Genomic DNA, 14346 nt, shown 5'->3' with positions numbered 1-14346 from the left:
ACTGCAAAGAGAACGTGGCATGAAAAATGAGCAATGAGGACGAGCAAAGTTTTCTGGTTCTGGAGTGGAAAGAACTAGTCTATGATGGATGTGTGTGACCAACAGTGTGTTTGCCATGCCTTAAAAAAATAAAAGTAGTCAAAAATCAGAATGATAATATCTTGAGAAAAACAAATAGTTACAAAATGTATGTAAATGTAAACTATAAGAACAAATGTCAGGTCAAGGTCATGGTAAATACTTGGTTTTAGGTTTTAAAATTTAGCATAATGCTTGGGCCAAATGAGAAAAAGTTCTTCTGACATCAAATAACGGCGCTTGCTCCAAGACATTGGAGCTCAATTTGTGCTGGCGCCAAGTTGCTGCGAGGGATTCCATTCCTTACACCCATTACTGACTGTCAGGATCCCTGAGTAAATCTGCAGCACCATCACTATATGTCAGCCCAGGCGGATAAAGCTCACAGAATGACCATAGCATTGCAAATTTAAACTGTAAAATCAATGCACAAAGATGTAATTTTATCCTTGTCACCATTTCCCTTCAAACAATTTACGCAACCTAAGTTGGGTTATCCAGCATTTGACATGATCCAACAGAATATTTTGTTGATGCCATTGGCCAGTGTTATAAAGCAATACCTCTGAAATCATACTCCTACAGTAAATCCAATATATTAAAGCATGTCAGAGCTCGTCACGCTTGTCAACGTGTATTGTAAATAGTACATAGTTTAGACTATGACTAAATTCCCAAATCAAACCGTTTTCACAATTTGGGTGTGAAAACAACTAACAGTTGTGAACATGCTGAGTGATGCACGCAAGCTAGGGAGCAGAAAGCCAATTGGCAGAGTTGGTTCCCAAGATTTACATTTGTACGTTGGACGGCATTTTGTGATCAATTTTGCTATGTTTGACTTTAAAGTAAGATCTCCAGCAACTCTGAAACAGTCCAAGAGTGGACTGTGTTCAAAACATGATGAGCAAATCCATCTTTCATTGCACCTCATATGGCCTTCATCCTTCCAAATATTCCAAATAAGTCCAAATATTTGATCTGGCAAACACTGTATAATGCAGACGAAGAGCCAGAGAGAGCAAGTGAAGACTAAACACCGAAGAGTCAGACATAACTGAAAATCGTTTTGAAAATACAGATATATAACAGATATTTTAACCAGTGAACAATTTGATACAAGATGTTGGATCACGACTGTGTATCCTACATTGACAATGGCCAAATTAAACTTTGAGTAAAATCAACCACAGGACATACAAGTACAATGTTAGGGGTGATAAAGTACATAGTATGATTTGGAGTTTATCTCACAGATAACAGAAGAATGATTCAAGATGTAGAAATTGGTTGCAAAAATAAAACAACTAACTTTCAATCCAAGTGCAGGCTTGTGAATGGATGAAAACAGAACATTGGGAATGGGACTGGGTGGGAATGAGTATTGTCACTTTGGAAGATGGTGAGAAAACTTAATGCGCTACATCCCTGTTACTCAGAGAAAGCACAGTCTTCTCAGTAGAGGCAATCTGGTTGGAGAGGCTCAAACATAGCTGCAATGCACAAGATGAACTTCAATACTTAAATCATATTATGAGCCAGGAATCCAAGGTGGTGTCATTTGCAGCATTACAAACTACCACTGGGAAAAGCAAGCCAGTAGCAACTTGAAGCCAAATCTTTTGAAGAGCTGTCCAATAAAAATAGATGCTGTCCAGATGAAGTCCACAGCTGAGAAGACTTGTGTTTGCCTCATCACAATTAGCGTGTGGGAAATATTTAAGACCACAATGCCCTTATAAGGCAAAGTAACTGCATTGACATGGGTACTTCCCAGAAGTCCCCTGATACCATACACATGGATGATAGATTTACACATACCAAAACATATACGAACACAGGGGGCTGTTGGAAATCAGAGAAGCCTGCACTACCTTTTCACTGTACTGCCACGATTTACAGGGGAAGATAACAGCATGAAGTTATACGACCAGACCATGTGCAGTATATCCATGATGAGAGACACAAATGGTTTCCTTTCCCCCAGTTTCAATCTGGGATACAAAAACACACGGAATCTATTAAACTGTAATTTCACCCGACTCAATAATCCACCATGTAGTCAACACCCAAAGTTGGGTGAAAACGTGCTCAACTTAAGTTAATAAAATGATTTCTAGTCATCTTTTGGTTATGTAGATCCTATCAGGTTTTAATGGAATTGTACTGTGTGATTTTATTTATTTCGGGTGAAGGATACAATCAGTGTAAGTGGATACCATGATCGATCTGCTAAATTTGACTGCACTGTAAATGTTCGATACTTGGCTGGCTGGGATTCACCACTATTGTTAGTCATTTACAGGTCACATTAAACCCCACCACAGACAGTCACGTTCTGTACAACGACAAAGCACACACAACCCCCACGAACTCTACAGTGAAGCAAATGGAAGCGCCCAATGTAAAACCAATAAACAACAGCAGGTATTACCTGATCTGATAAGATCTGTATGAATGCATATGAAGTGTCCGGAGTGTAGTGTGTAGCGGAAAAAAAAAAGACATCCAGTGAGCTAAATTCAGGAGAGTCCAAGGGCACTGCACCATGGATCACTTTCAATAATACTGTCCATATGTCTCATTTCGCTTAAGTCCAAACCAACATGTCTCAGTCAGTTAAATGTTTCACTGGATCAGCTCCTCTTCCGTGCAAGCAGACATCAAACACACACAATGCCGGCACAGAGTGGGGCAAATAGGTGAAGATGAAAAACAAAATAGCCATTTACTTTCCATAGCATTGGACAACATGTCATTTTGAAAATAGTTTTTGTTTATGGCAGGATACTTGCACCAAAATGTTGTACCGAATGTTCTATAGCATGTGAAGAATGCAGGCATATAGAACTGACTCAACATGGAATCAGTTTGAGCGCAGTGAAATAAAAATAATAACCTCTCTTTTCCCATTTGTGGCAAGCACAGCAAATCAGGTGACTTGCCTTAACCCATCTTGAACTGTCCCTCTGAGATACTAATTTCAAATTTTGTCACTTCCACTGACAATCTCAATTATTAAAGAATTATTTTTGAAAATAGTCAAATTTAAGCGTATTTTAAGGCTGCCAAACATATGTTTCATTGCGTATCTATTTGCTGTGCAGCAGACAAGTTGAGTGATCATGTAGGTTACTCATCTAAAGAAGAGCACAACCACCTTACACAGTTTTGCCATAAATTCACTCAGACTGAGGACTTCCCCTGGTCCAAAACTTTGTGCATTAACTGAAATAATTCTGTCCAAGCGAGTCAATAGATTCTGGTGTTTTCAACTGCATATGAAAATATGTACTTTTATCTTTATAGTACAATGACAAGAATATGTTGTACTTGCGGGGTCATTTTACCCTACATGAAAATACTGCAACTGCTCTAGGAACAGAAGCAACAGATCATGTGTGAAAAAAAAAATCTGCAAAGATATTGGGGAATACCTCTGGGAGTGGAGTGTTAAGATTTGGGGCTTTTTAGATTCTCTGTGGCCATGAAACTCAAAGAATACTGTAGTTCTATAAAACTATTTCTCAAAATTATGTTGTTTGCTGTTATACCTGAAATTCCTTTTGTAGGAAAAAAAAGGCAGCAGCATGTCTGCTGGTTCATGAGCTTACAAGGAAAAGAGGGGATTTGTAATCGACAAAACAGGTTCCTGTTAGACTAGAATATACGAGGTAGTTGAAACACTGTTTTGGGTGCGAAAACACAGTAATAGAACTGTGGGGAAATAAGGATCACCTGTCTATGAATAAAGTAGCACATTTTTGCCTAGTTTCAATATTGTTTAAGAAAGAACTCAATAAAATATCAAGCCAATATTTAGAAAAAGCCAAATCAATGAAAGGACCTAGAAACAGATCTGTTTTTCATTATATTCAGTAATTTCACTTAAACTTAGATCTATTTTTTTCATGTTTGCTATCTAAAACCAAACTCAAAGATTCCCATGTTAGTTAAGTACGTACATCACATCGGTCACAAGTGCGCTCACAATAAAATTGCCAGCTCTCATTAAGCACTTGCGATTGTGCAGTTAAATGAAAACATGAAGAACGAAAACAGTCCAACAGCGATAAAGCTTCATAAATGTTTAAAAACAGGTGTCTGTTAGTCATTCATGTGTTACAAGATGCCCTGAAGGTGGGTTTGTGTGTGCAAATTGAAAAAAAGAGAAAAAGATATACAACCCGTTATATAACAAGTCACAAAGTTGACATAACACTTTACTGACAGGTCTGCAGCTGAGCGTTGAGTAAAGTCATGACCAAAAACACAGCTCCCAGCCGGGTCTTAATACATCATGCAAGTTGTCAGCCAGACCCATGCGGACTGAGGAACCTTTGGGCAAGCCAGGTGGTCCATGTGGTGAAAGTGTTTGTGTGGTCAAGCAAGTTGGTGAGGGAATGGATTCCTTGTGTGTGTTGTTTTGTCTAGACTGCATTTAGATTGTTCCATACTTTTGTCTCTTCGTGTTTGTTTATAACTCCAGAAGGGGAACTTTTTTTTCCAGTTTTCACAAAAGGTACATCAAGAGTAAGAGGAGTCAGACATACAACCATCAAAGGATTTGCTATCGGTTGAGTGGAGTGTCGGAGCATCTAAAAGGTTGCTCTCAATACAGTACATCTGCACGAGTATGGACGCTGATAAACGTTCTGGTGTGGTGAAGACAGAGCTAAGCCAAAAGCAAACCTCTCGATATACGGGGTGATCTGGAGTCATAGCCTCTCACATGGTCAAGGCCCTAAATGTTACCCAAATAGTCACCAAACTCCTCGACAGTGGGGTTGATATGACAGTTTTAATGATTTCCACCATGGTTGGAAAGAATTTTTTGAAGCTCTGTTTACATGAAAATGGTAATGACAGTACTGTTTAGTGTTTGAGCATTATCCTACACACCAGACTGGCATCATGACCATTCCCATCAATGCAGATTGGGAACTCTTGATGACAGCATCGCCCTCCGTGTAGACACCCAGGCCTCTCTCACACATGATCAGCGTCAAATGATGGCTACCTGGGAGTTAGGAGAAATGGCCTTCCGAGAAGTATTCCCCATGAGACCTGTTGACAGGCATGGTTCTAGTACTGGTGCCGTGTAGGAATCTTAGAACCATGACACTTTCTATTGAACCCCTCCTCGATCAGACAAGCTTAAGTAGAACTATGGTTGGAGGATACACGTGAAAGTAAAGTGTTACTCAAGCGGAAGTAAACAACACATTTATATTCTGGAAGCTTTTGTTGCTTTACTTTGATGATGATGACACATAGACGATAATAGGTAGGCACCAAGCAAGGAAAAACACACCCACCAATCATCACACAGTTCGCAATCTTCCCAAGCCATGAACCAAATTTCAGTTTACAAACCAGTTTTTTCATAACACTCCGGGTTCGAAATTATAGTCAGGAACCAGAACCATCAGAAAGCCATGCGATTGTGAAAAGCCTCGAAGGAGACTAGAACAACCCTCAGGGGAGGGGAAAGTTTGGTGACAGAAAACTAAAGATCCATATCTATCTATCTATCTAGTGGCCACATGTGCATAATCCAACAGAAAAGGGTCAGCAAATGCTTGCTAACTACACCACAAGACTATAGATTAGAAAGCCCCTAATTTAACCATCTATGTGCCTCCCATGTCCACACAAGACTTTCAAATTCCTTCCAAATTCATTGTTGCGGATGGGATCCTCCAAATGACTCGCTTCATTATACAGCAGATCACCAACAAACCCACCCAAACACACCCTTATAGAAAATTAGTGACAGTGAAAACATTCTCTGGGGACTGGATCTTTTCCTGGAGTCATAAAAGTTTAAAGGTGTTCATAATTGCTAACACACCTGTAACAGCTCATGTTCCTTGGCTGTTTATATCTGGGCCCCCTACTTTTTCCTTTTCCACTTCAAGGCTGGAATAGTCACATGTTTCTTATTTAACTGTTTTGCTGTTAAACGTCTTTCCTTTACTTAACTTGTTTATAGAGAAACAATCGTGTTTCTGTTTGTTGTGGTGTCTGCACGACAACAAATAAAAAGACAGCGAATATCTTCTGAAAACAGCACTTGGATCATCTTTACAGGACAACTCCAGTTAAACAAAGGCTTTTCCTTGGATGGATTTATTGTGAATGTGAAGCGTTTTAGTACCAGTTATTGATTATTTTCTGGCCTTTTATCATATAATAAAAATGGTTATTTATGACTGTGTTTTGGCTGGAGTGGCAGATAACTCTTGACAAACAAGAGATACATCGTCTGATTCCTATTGAACCACAAAATTATACTAAATAAATAGATGAGCAGCCAAGACCCGGATCAGGTTCACTTTTACCACTGAGAACCTGTTCACCCATAATCATTTATGTGAGGTAACTGTTCTAAATCTGTCCAACTCCCATGTGGTGCATTTCAAGAATGCAACAGCAAAGCCAATAACATGAAGGAACAAAAAACTGATAGATTTTTGCAACTCATCTTTGACCACTCGCTTTATCTATTGCTGCCAAGACATGGAATAACAAATTACTATGGAAACAGGATACAGTCCGAATAGTGAGAATAATCCTTCCACAAAGTTTGTTCTGAACAACTATTTTTTTTAATGTTTCGAACACATGAGTAGAAACATTAAAACCAAGAGTCAGGGATATTTCAAAACAAAAAAAGCAGATATTTTTGCTTTTGCTTCTTTCAGTCAGGGAAAAAGGTCAGAATATTTGGGAGTTACGCACTCCAAAATTAATTATACATTTTATGACACAGGCAATGTGTCAATAAATGTATATGTAAATGAGAACCACCACTCGCCCGTCTGTTTTACTCTCTTAAGGCACATTTAGGCTCCCTTTACATAGGAAATTGTACCTGACCTATTCACATGTTGTTACTGTCTCTGACCACATACTGTCATGCGTTTACGTTGGTATTGCAATATATCCACCAGGGGAGCAGCCCACAGTCAAAAGTTTAAATCACCAATTGTTGATAGAAAAATGAAAGTGAAATCTCCAACAACCTCCAGACTAGTGAATAATGGGTTGATTATTAGGGAATTTCAATGGTATGGCAGAGACCACCGAACACCCCTTTAACAAAACAGACTTACACTGTTGCTTGTTTTTGTGCTTCTGGAGCAGTTTTTACTATGCTTGTTTTTGTGATAGTATGATGGAAAACTCTACTTTCTCACAAAGAATGTTCCATCATTACATTTCCATACTCTTTATTATGAGTCCTTGTGGCCCCTCTTCGGTTTCTTTCTCTCTGTTTTTAAATGGGCTGGTGGTCAGGGAAGGGTTAAGTCTTCTGCAATTCCAACTCTTCTTTAAGAGTCTGCAGGAAGCTACTGGTTCAGCCTTTAAATAGAGTCATTTGACACATGCCGAAAGGGGCTAGTGTAGTTTGAAGCATCTGCTGACCCAAACTGAGGGTTTATGGGAGCTTGTGTTTCAACACACACTTTCAAACACCATGAAGACTCTCTTTTGCTTCTGTATAACAGTGTCATGGATAGTTTCAGGACTTGCCTGGAGGAATGACCAGGAAACACAAGTGATGCCAGGATCACCATTTGGCAAAGAGCTAAATGCATATCTCAAGTTAAGGAGGGAGAGGGTAAGTGTTGTTTTTATCTGAGCATGCATCTCCTTTGAGACATTAATATGATTTCAGTGCATTTTTACATACATGCTGTGAAAAATTGAGCTCCCCAGAATGAGAGGTATGAAAGAGAAACAATTGACATTAAGTAAATCTATAGCTAACACTTCGAGTCAATGATATTACATCCTAAAACAACATTTCATATAGATAATAATCTTAGAGACACTGGAGCACCTTGCAATTATTAAGAATTCATTACGTCAACAGAGCCAAAACCTGGATCTATTCGATTCCTCAACTTACTACACGTACGGCTTGAGGGAATACTGGTTAAAGCTGAGGCCAGATCCTGGTTTTATTACACCTCCAAAGTACACTGAAGTTTTCTCCGTCAAAACAGGGAAATGGAAAATGAACAAGATATAATCACAGCAGCCTAAATATGTGCTCATAATTAGGCTCAAAGTCTTGCCAGATACTTATTAAATGGCTAAGCTTTTAATTCATGGTACTTTGGATAGTTCCGTTTTATGGCAGAAAGATGATTGAATTTGGTCAGGTAAATAAAACTCAGACAAACTTTAATCTCACCAAGCAAGTAAAGTGGTTAAATTTATAACCCCAAGGTGGCTTTCACTTGCCACACTATTGACTCAGACTATGCTACCAATAAAGTATACGAGAAAGCCCACATTTATTAGACTTGGCAGAGGCAAAAGGTTTGACAATGCCTTAGCACTCTATTAGTGCGTCAACAGAAAGAGCTTAGTACCACAATACCATAATAGTGTTAATTGTAACCGCCACATAAAAAGTGAACTTTATGGGCTCAGATAAAAAAAACCCAAAAACATGACACTTAATATCCCAACAGGTCAGACTTCAAATATTAATCTCTATATTTGTCCTTCACCATCTAAATTTCCAAACAATCTTCCAGAGGGCGCTGCCTCCTGCTGATGAGCCGGAAGATGGTCCAACACCTGCACCCGGACCTGACACATCCGGTGAGACTGTCAAGCAATCTTTATTTATTTAGTATACGTGAGGCTTGATTTATTTTGTATGTCAGGTATGGCAGTGGCTTGTGCCCCACAACAGGAGAGTTGTAGCTTTAACAGGGATGCGTGGGCTTTCTCAGGGCTCCACCGTCCAAAGCATGCTGAGGTGAATTGGTGACTCTAAATTCTGTAGGATGTGTACGCAGACGTTTGTTGGTTTGTGATTGGCTGGCAACCTATTCAGGATGTCCCCCACCTCTCGCCTAAGTAGCTTGGATATGCTCCAACAGCTGTGATTCCAGAAGGGAATAAGTGCAGGAGAAGGAGATGAGATGATGCAAGCATATTGGCTTCATTCTATTCACAGCTGGAATGTCTAGCCTAGGGTGAATCTGGATCTTTTAAGGCCTTAACAGGCACATTCGTTTAACTGCTCAATGACGAATGACAAACTAAAGTTCTCCTTTGTTAAAATCCAGAACCTTTGAACTTTTTAAAGAGACAATGAATGTCAGCTTCATTGAAATAAGGTTTGACCAATCATTCTAAAACAGCCCATCATCTTGGATACTAATGATGAAACCATTTTCAGTATCGTGCAATGGGCTCACTGAAGAGATAATGCTGTAGTCAGCAGGGTTGTAGCAGGCAGAATCCCGGACAGGGAGCCACGCCATACAGAGCACATCTAAATCTGAATGACAAAAATCATTCTCTAATTGACATCCAGATCATTTTGTATTGCCATTGTCAATCTCAGACGTATCATACGGAGGCGGTGCACAGAATCGAGACACTCCAGGACGTATGCTTCCTTTGGTCCATGAAGTGACAGAAAACAGTTTGTAGTTTCAAGATTCACTTCTTAATGTATATCGATGATTGACAATGTGGTATTGCAAATATAGTGCTTAGTCTCTTGAATTAATCTGTTAATCTGTAATGTTTCCAAATCGGGAAAAAAGATGGTTTTCAACTAAAAACACTGACACACACTGACAATTAAAACAGAAACAAAGACCTGGGAAACAATCCAGACCTCAAACTTTGAGACTTTTTCAAGTGCCCAGAAGCTTCACCCATCCTGCAGTGATCAGGTTACAGAAGAATAATTCTCTTGATTGCTACACTGGTATTAGACTAAAACTCCCATTCAACTGCAATCAGGGACCGCTGTCGTGCACTGATTTTACATAACCTACATTACGAATGCCATCCTCCATATGGCCACTGGCATGAATTTGTGTGTGTGTGTGTGTGCGTTGATTCTCTTGCAGACCTTCCCACTTGTCTGCTGTGTGTCTGCCTTACTGGCTCGGTGTACTGTGAGGAGGTCAGCCCTGACATGACCACCATTCCCACCTTACCCAAGGAGACGGCGTATTTGTATGCCCGATTCAACAAGATTGAGAAAATCCGCACAAAAGACTTTGAAGACTACGGTAGGTACAGAAGATGTTTGGGAAAACAATAACATGAACAATGAAAAGTTAACTATTCATTGACCTTTAATAGTCATGTTATATGAGAACATCACTTTAGTATTAAATAAGCTATACACAAGAGTTGGACACTTGGTTGGGGATTTAACTGCGGAAATGCTTAGACATGCTGACATTTGTGTCTTGTTAACAGTAACTCTGAAGAGGATTGACCTGACGGGGAACCTGATCTCAGAGATTGAAGACGGTGCTTTCTCCAAGCTTTCTGTGCTGGAAGAATTGTCTCTGGCTGAAAACAACCTTGTCAGGCTCCCTATGTTACCAGCCAAACTGAAATCCTTCAATGCCAACCATAACTTTCTTAAAACCAACGGTGTCAAAGCTACAGCCTTCAAGGTACAGTACTTGTTTTGATCTATTTGAGTGCTTAAGGAAGAATTTGAAATACAAATTCCAGACAAAATATGTTGCCACCATGTGTCATCTTTACAGAAAATGACCAGGTTGATGAACCTGTACATGTCCGACAACCAGTTGGAAGCTGTGCCAATGATCCCTGACAGCGTCCGGATTTTACATCTACAGGTTCTGTTTGATATAGTTTGACAATGACGTCAATGTGTTACATAATTTTAGATTGCAGTCAAAGATATTCCACTGATGTTGTTATTCATTTTTGACAGAACAACAACATAACTGAGGTGAACGTTAACACCTTCTGTAAGTCCAATGACACCTACTACCTACGGCCGACTCTAAGTGAGGTCCGATTGGACGGCAACCCTGTGGTTCTCTCCAAGTACCCCGACAGCTTCATATGCATGAACGTACTGCCAGTTGGAAAATATCGCTGAGGAGGAATGCAACGTTGAGTGGAGCAGTTTTCAACACCAGATTTCTTGGGAGATAATGGCAAAGTTCTGGGTTTTGAGGAGCTGGTCCCATTAAGGAGATTAAAGGTATATAAGTTTGTAGTTAGACAAACCTTAGCAACTTATGATGTCAAGTGAGAAAGGAGCCGAAGTGTTCTGGACAAGTAAAAGGCGCCTTCATATGTTGGCAGCTCAACACTTTTAATGAGCATACAAGTTGTTATACAACTACTTGTAATAGACCCAAAAGGCTCACTGGCTTTGACCAACTTTTAAAGAGACGCAAAATATTTTCACCTCTTGCCAGTTGAATGTGTTCCATTTTGCATGTTAGGTTAAGGTGCTCAGTGACTTATCTCATGTGCTGATCTGGTTTTAACAGGACAAAGATATTGAGTCTTTAGCATGTCTCCAAAAGACTTCTCAAAGTGAGAAATACAACAGCATTCCGGTACAGAAACAAACATCAAGCAGAAGGTCATTAACAAGCAAAAGTAAACAAAACCTGACCAATTTGCTGATAGGTTCATATATATGAACTTATAACAAAGAGTTAACAGCAGCTTTTGACTACAGTTCTAGTGACTCATCATCTTCATCTGAGAGAGAAAATCTGCATACCTATGACTACAACAATGTTCTTGTGAAGAATCTCCAGGAGCAACATTTAAGCAAACACGTTCAAACATTCAGACAAGTTTAACTCTGACGCTGCACTTATCAATGCTAGAGCAAACCTGATGAGCCAAACGTACAACATATGAGACAGCACACAATCTTTTGTGATATAATCATGTGAACGCTTATTTAAATGAATATATCTCTTCATGGAACTCTACAATTTTACAAGCTCAATATTTGAGATGTCAAGGAAAATGTGCATTTTAGTGAGCACTCTGAGAACCATTGTGGGTAAATCTTGCCCACATAACTGTATTCCAAGTTAGTTAACCAAATAGAAGTTCAAAGAATATAATTAATCTTATGAACGATCTAATACAGAGAAAATGTAAAATATCCCAGAGGAGTTTTGTGTAAATATTTTATTGCTCTTTTTTTTTTTTTTTTTTTGGCAATGCTATGCTGTGTGACATTTTACTGTAAGAAGCCAATTTCTGTACACTTAACTGTGCAAAATGTATTCATTTTGAATGTCTCCAATTCAAAGCTGTTTTGGTTTCTCATTATATTTGTCACTTCTACTATAAACCTGATCAATTCCGAGCCTGCAATAACATTGACCGCAAGGAGGTTGACTGATGTGAATAAGACTGTGTACGTATGTACAGAAAATGCTGTTCCATTCTTTATTATTAAAAAATACAAAAATAAACTCAATCATACACCTAATTATTATTGTTTTATTAATTGCATGCATTTTTGGGTTGTTTTTTAAAACATTATTTGCTCAAACCTTTCATCTGCCAGCAGTCAAACCTTTGTAGCCATGTCCCACATTAAAACTACTCAGTCAACATATGAGATCCTGTGAATCAGGGACTGGCTAGATCTATGTGTGTAATACTTCAACTGCATATACATGTTGGTGCATTATTAATTTTGCTAACAGGCAATACATCCACACCATAACGGTCCCAAAGGGAATTACATTATTTCCATAACAACTCAGAGAGAAAGATGTGCAAGCGAAGCAGAATAATAGTTTGGTACAGCACGGCACACAGGCTTGCTTGGAAAATGCGTGCTAATTCTCCTTCAGCGCAGCCAACTTGGCAGGACTTTACGATCTCATAGTAATCAGTTCCATATTGCTTCTGAAGCTTAATTTACTGTTTGGCGTTTCACTGCTAGCCCTAAAATGAGCTCGACAGAGCTTGGAATAATTCTCTGAACGGCTGATTCCAGCTTTTATACAGTTAATTTCAGGAATGCACCGATACTGGGCATGAGTACTCTTACTCATAGAATAGCCACTGTTACTACAAAATCGATGTGTGTGAATGTCAGTTTATGAATTTTGTAAAAAAAAAAAAAGTAGTATTTGTGTACTCATACACTAATCATTTTGAAAATGTGAAAGTTGAGATGGTGATAACTCTTGGACATTTCATATTTTCCTGTATGGCTTGAGATATGCAGACCTTATAAAGTAAATACTTGGTTTCTTCTTTGCAGAGAATTTCCTGATAACCAACAGAGTAGCATATTATGGAAGATGAATTAGAAGATAAATATAAGCCATTTACATTAATGTATTATGTTATTCCCATTACCAGGTAACAGGGAGCCTATCCTCGTAGTTCAGGGTGAGAGGTGGGTGGAAAGTAGTACAGGTCTCCACCCCACCATACAGTCTGTATGAATTAACCTAAATGTTTTCGAACCACGGCATGCGACTCAAGTGCCAAGCGGAAACCCACACAAGCACAAGGAAATCAATATGCAACCAATAATTACTAAAATGCAATCCACTGCATGTTGGCTAAATGGAGGCAATGAATAAATGAGTCACAAGTAATCACTTGTCTGGTTTGATCCAGACTTATTATAAAGGGTGGATAAGTCAAGATAAACGTACAGCATGTATCAGCGCAACACCATTATCAGACCATCACTTACCTGGAAGTGTAGGAAGGTTCTGCAGCGGTCATCACATATGTTGGAGAAGGTTCTGATGGTTCTGAACAACAACAGAAGATCATTGGTCTCCTCCATCCTAGAAAAAATACATAAATAAAAGCCTTAATACACAAAACCAGTGTCTAGGTGTTGAGAAGACATCACAGGACATGCAAAACAAGAGCGTGTCTGCTCATTAATTGTATTAAGCATTTGCAAAGAGAAGTGCGGGAAAGGTGAGGACATACTGTACATGTACCGTATTTCCTCATCCACAAACAGAAAGAAGAGAGGTCCCTTTGTCAGCAAACAGACTTAGAATCAGAGGCTCTGGCCAAGTGGAGCTTTGGTCATTGGAGAAGATGAAGCCAAGCTCAGCCATGCTGACTGTCAATAGTAGTTTACGTAATGATGGAATCCAAAGGACTTAAATGAAGTAAGTCCGATTATTATGCTACAATTGTGGAACACATTTACATATCACTTTAACAAGGATGTAATTTTATTTTTATTTATATTTTATTTTTAACCGTGATTACACAAAGACGTTATGAAAAAACATATGCTGGAAGGCTTTATGAGAAAGCATGTGAGGTGGGTTTATGCTGCACAAACGTGCACAACACCAATTACGAGCATTTGTTTCATGTAGCGATACTTGAATAATAAACTCACTACTCATCACTATTGAGTTGTAATACTACAACCAAAACATCATCAGATTAGTCTCTGGCACGCTTCCTCTTGATGCTGCTCCA

The 14346-nt window shown here is 39.0% G+C and overlaps 2 protein-coding genes across 2 annotated transcripts in view; one reads left to right on the top strand and one right to left on the bottom strand.

Moving 5' to 3' along the window:
• cenpp (centromere protein P) overlaps positions 1-14346 on the bottom strand; it is a 55460-nt gene that overhangs the window by 34736 nt on the left and 6378 nt on the right. Inside the window, exon 6 of the mRNA XM_053867371.1 lies at positions 13589-13685. Within this exon, the coding sequence (XP_053723346.1) occupies positions 13589-13685 (97 nt within the window). The remainder of the gene's footprint in view (positions 1-13588; positions 13686-14346) is intronic.
• Positions 7503-11512, top strand: ogna (osteoglycin, paralog a). The gene is made up of 6 exons (XM_053867372.1): positions 7503-7705; positions 8634-8700; positions 9972-10136; positions 10330-10532; positions 10629-10721; positions 10820-11512. Exons 1-6 carry the CDS (start codon positions 7562-7564, stop codon positions 10988-10990), a joined length of 843 nt encoding a protein of 280 aa, XP_053723347.1. The 5' UTR covers positions 7503-7561; the 3' UTR covers positions 10991-11512.

The sequence above is a fragment of the Synchiropus splendidus genome, chromosome 6, assembly GCF_027744825.2.
Source record: "Synchiropus splendidus isolate RoL2022-P1 chromosome 6, RoL_Sspl_1.0, whole genome shotgun sequence".
In the NCBI taxonomy this organism is placed as follows: Eukaryota; Metazoa; Chordata; class Actinopteri; order Syngnathiformes; family Callionymidae; genus Synchiropus; species Synchiropus splendidus.
Note: the sequence above shows the minus strand (reverse complement) of the source record. Positions and strands in the feature narration are given on the sequence as shown.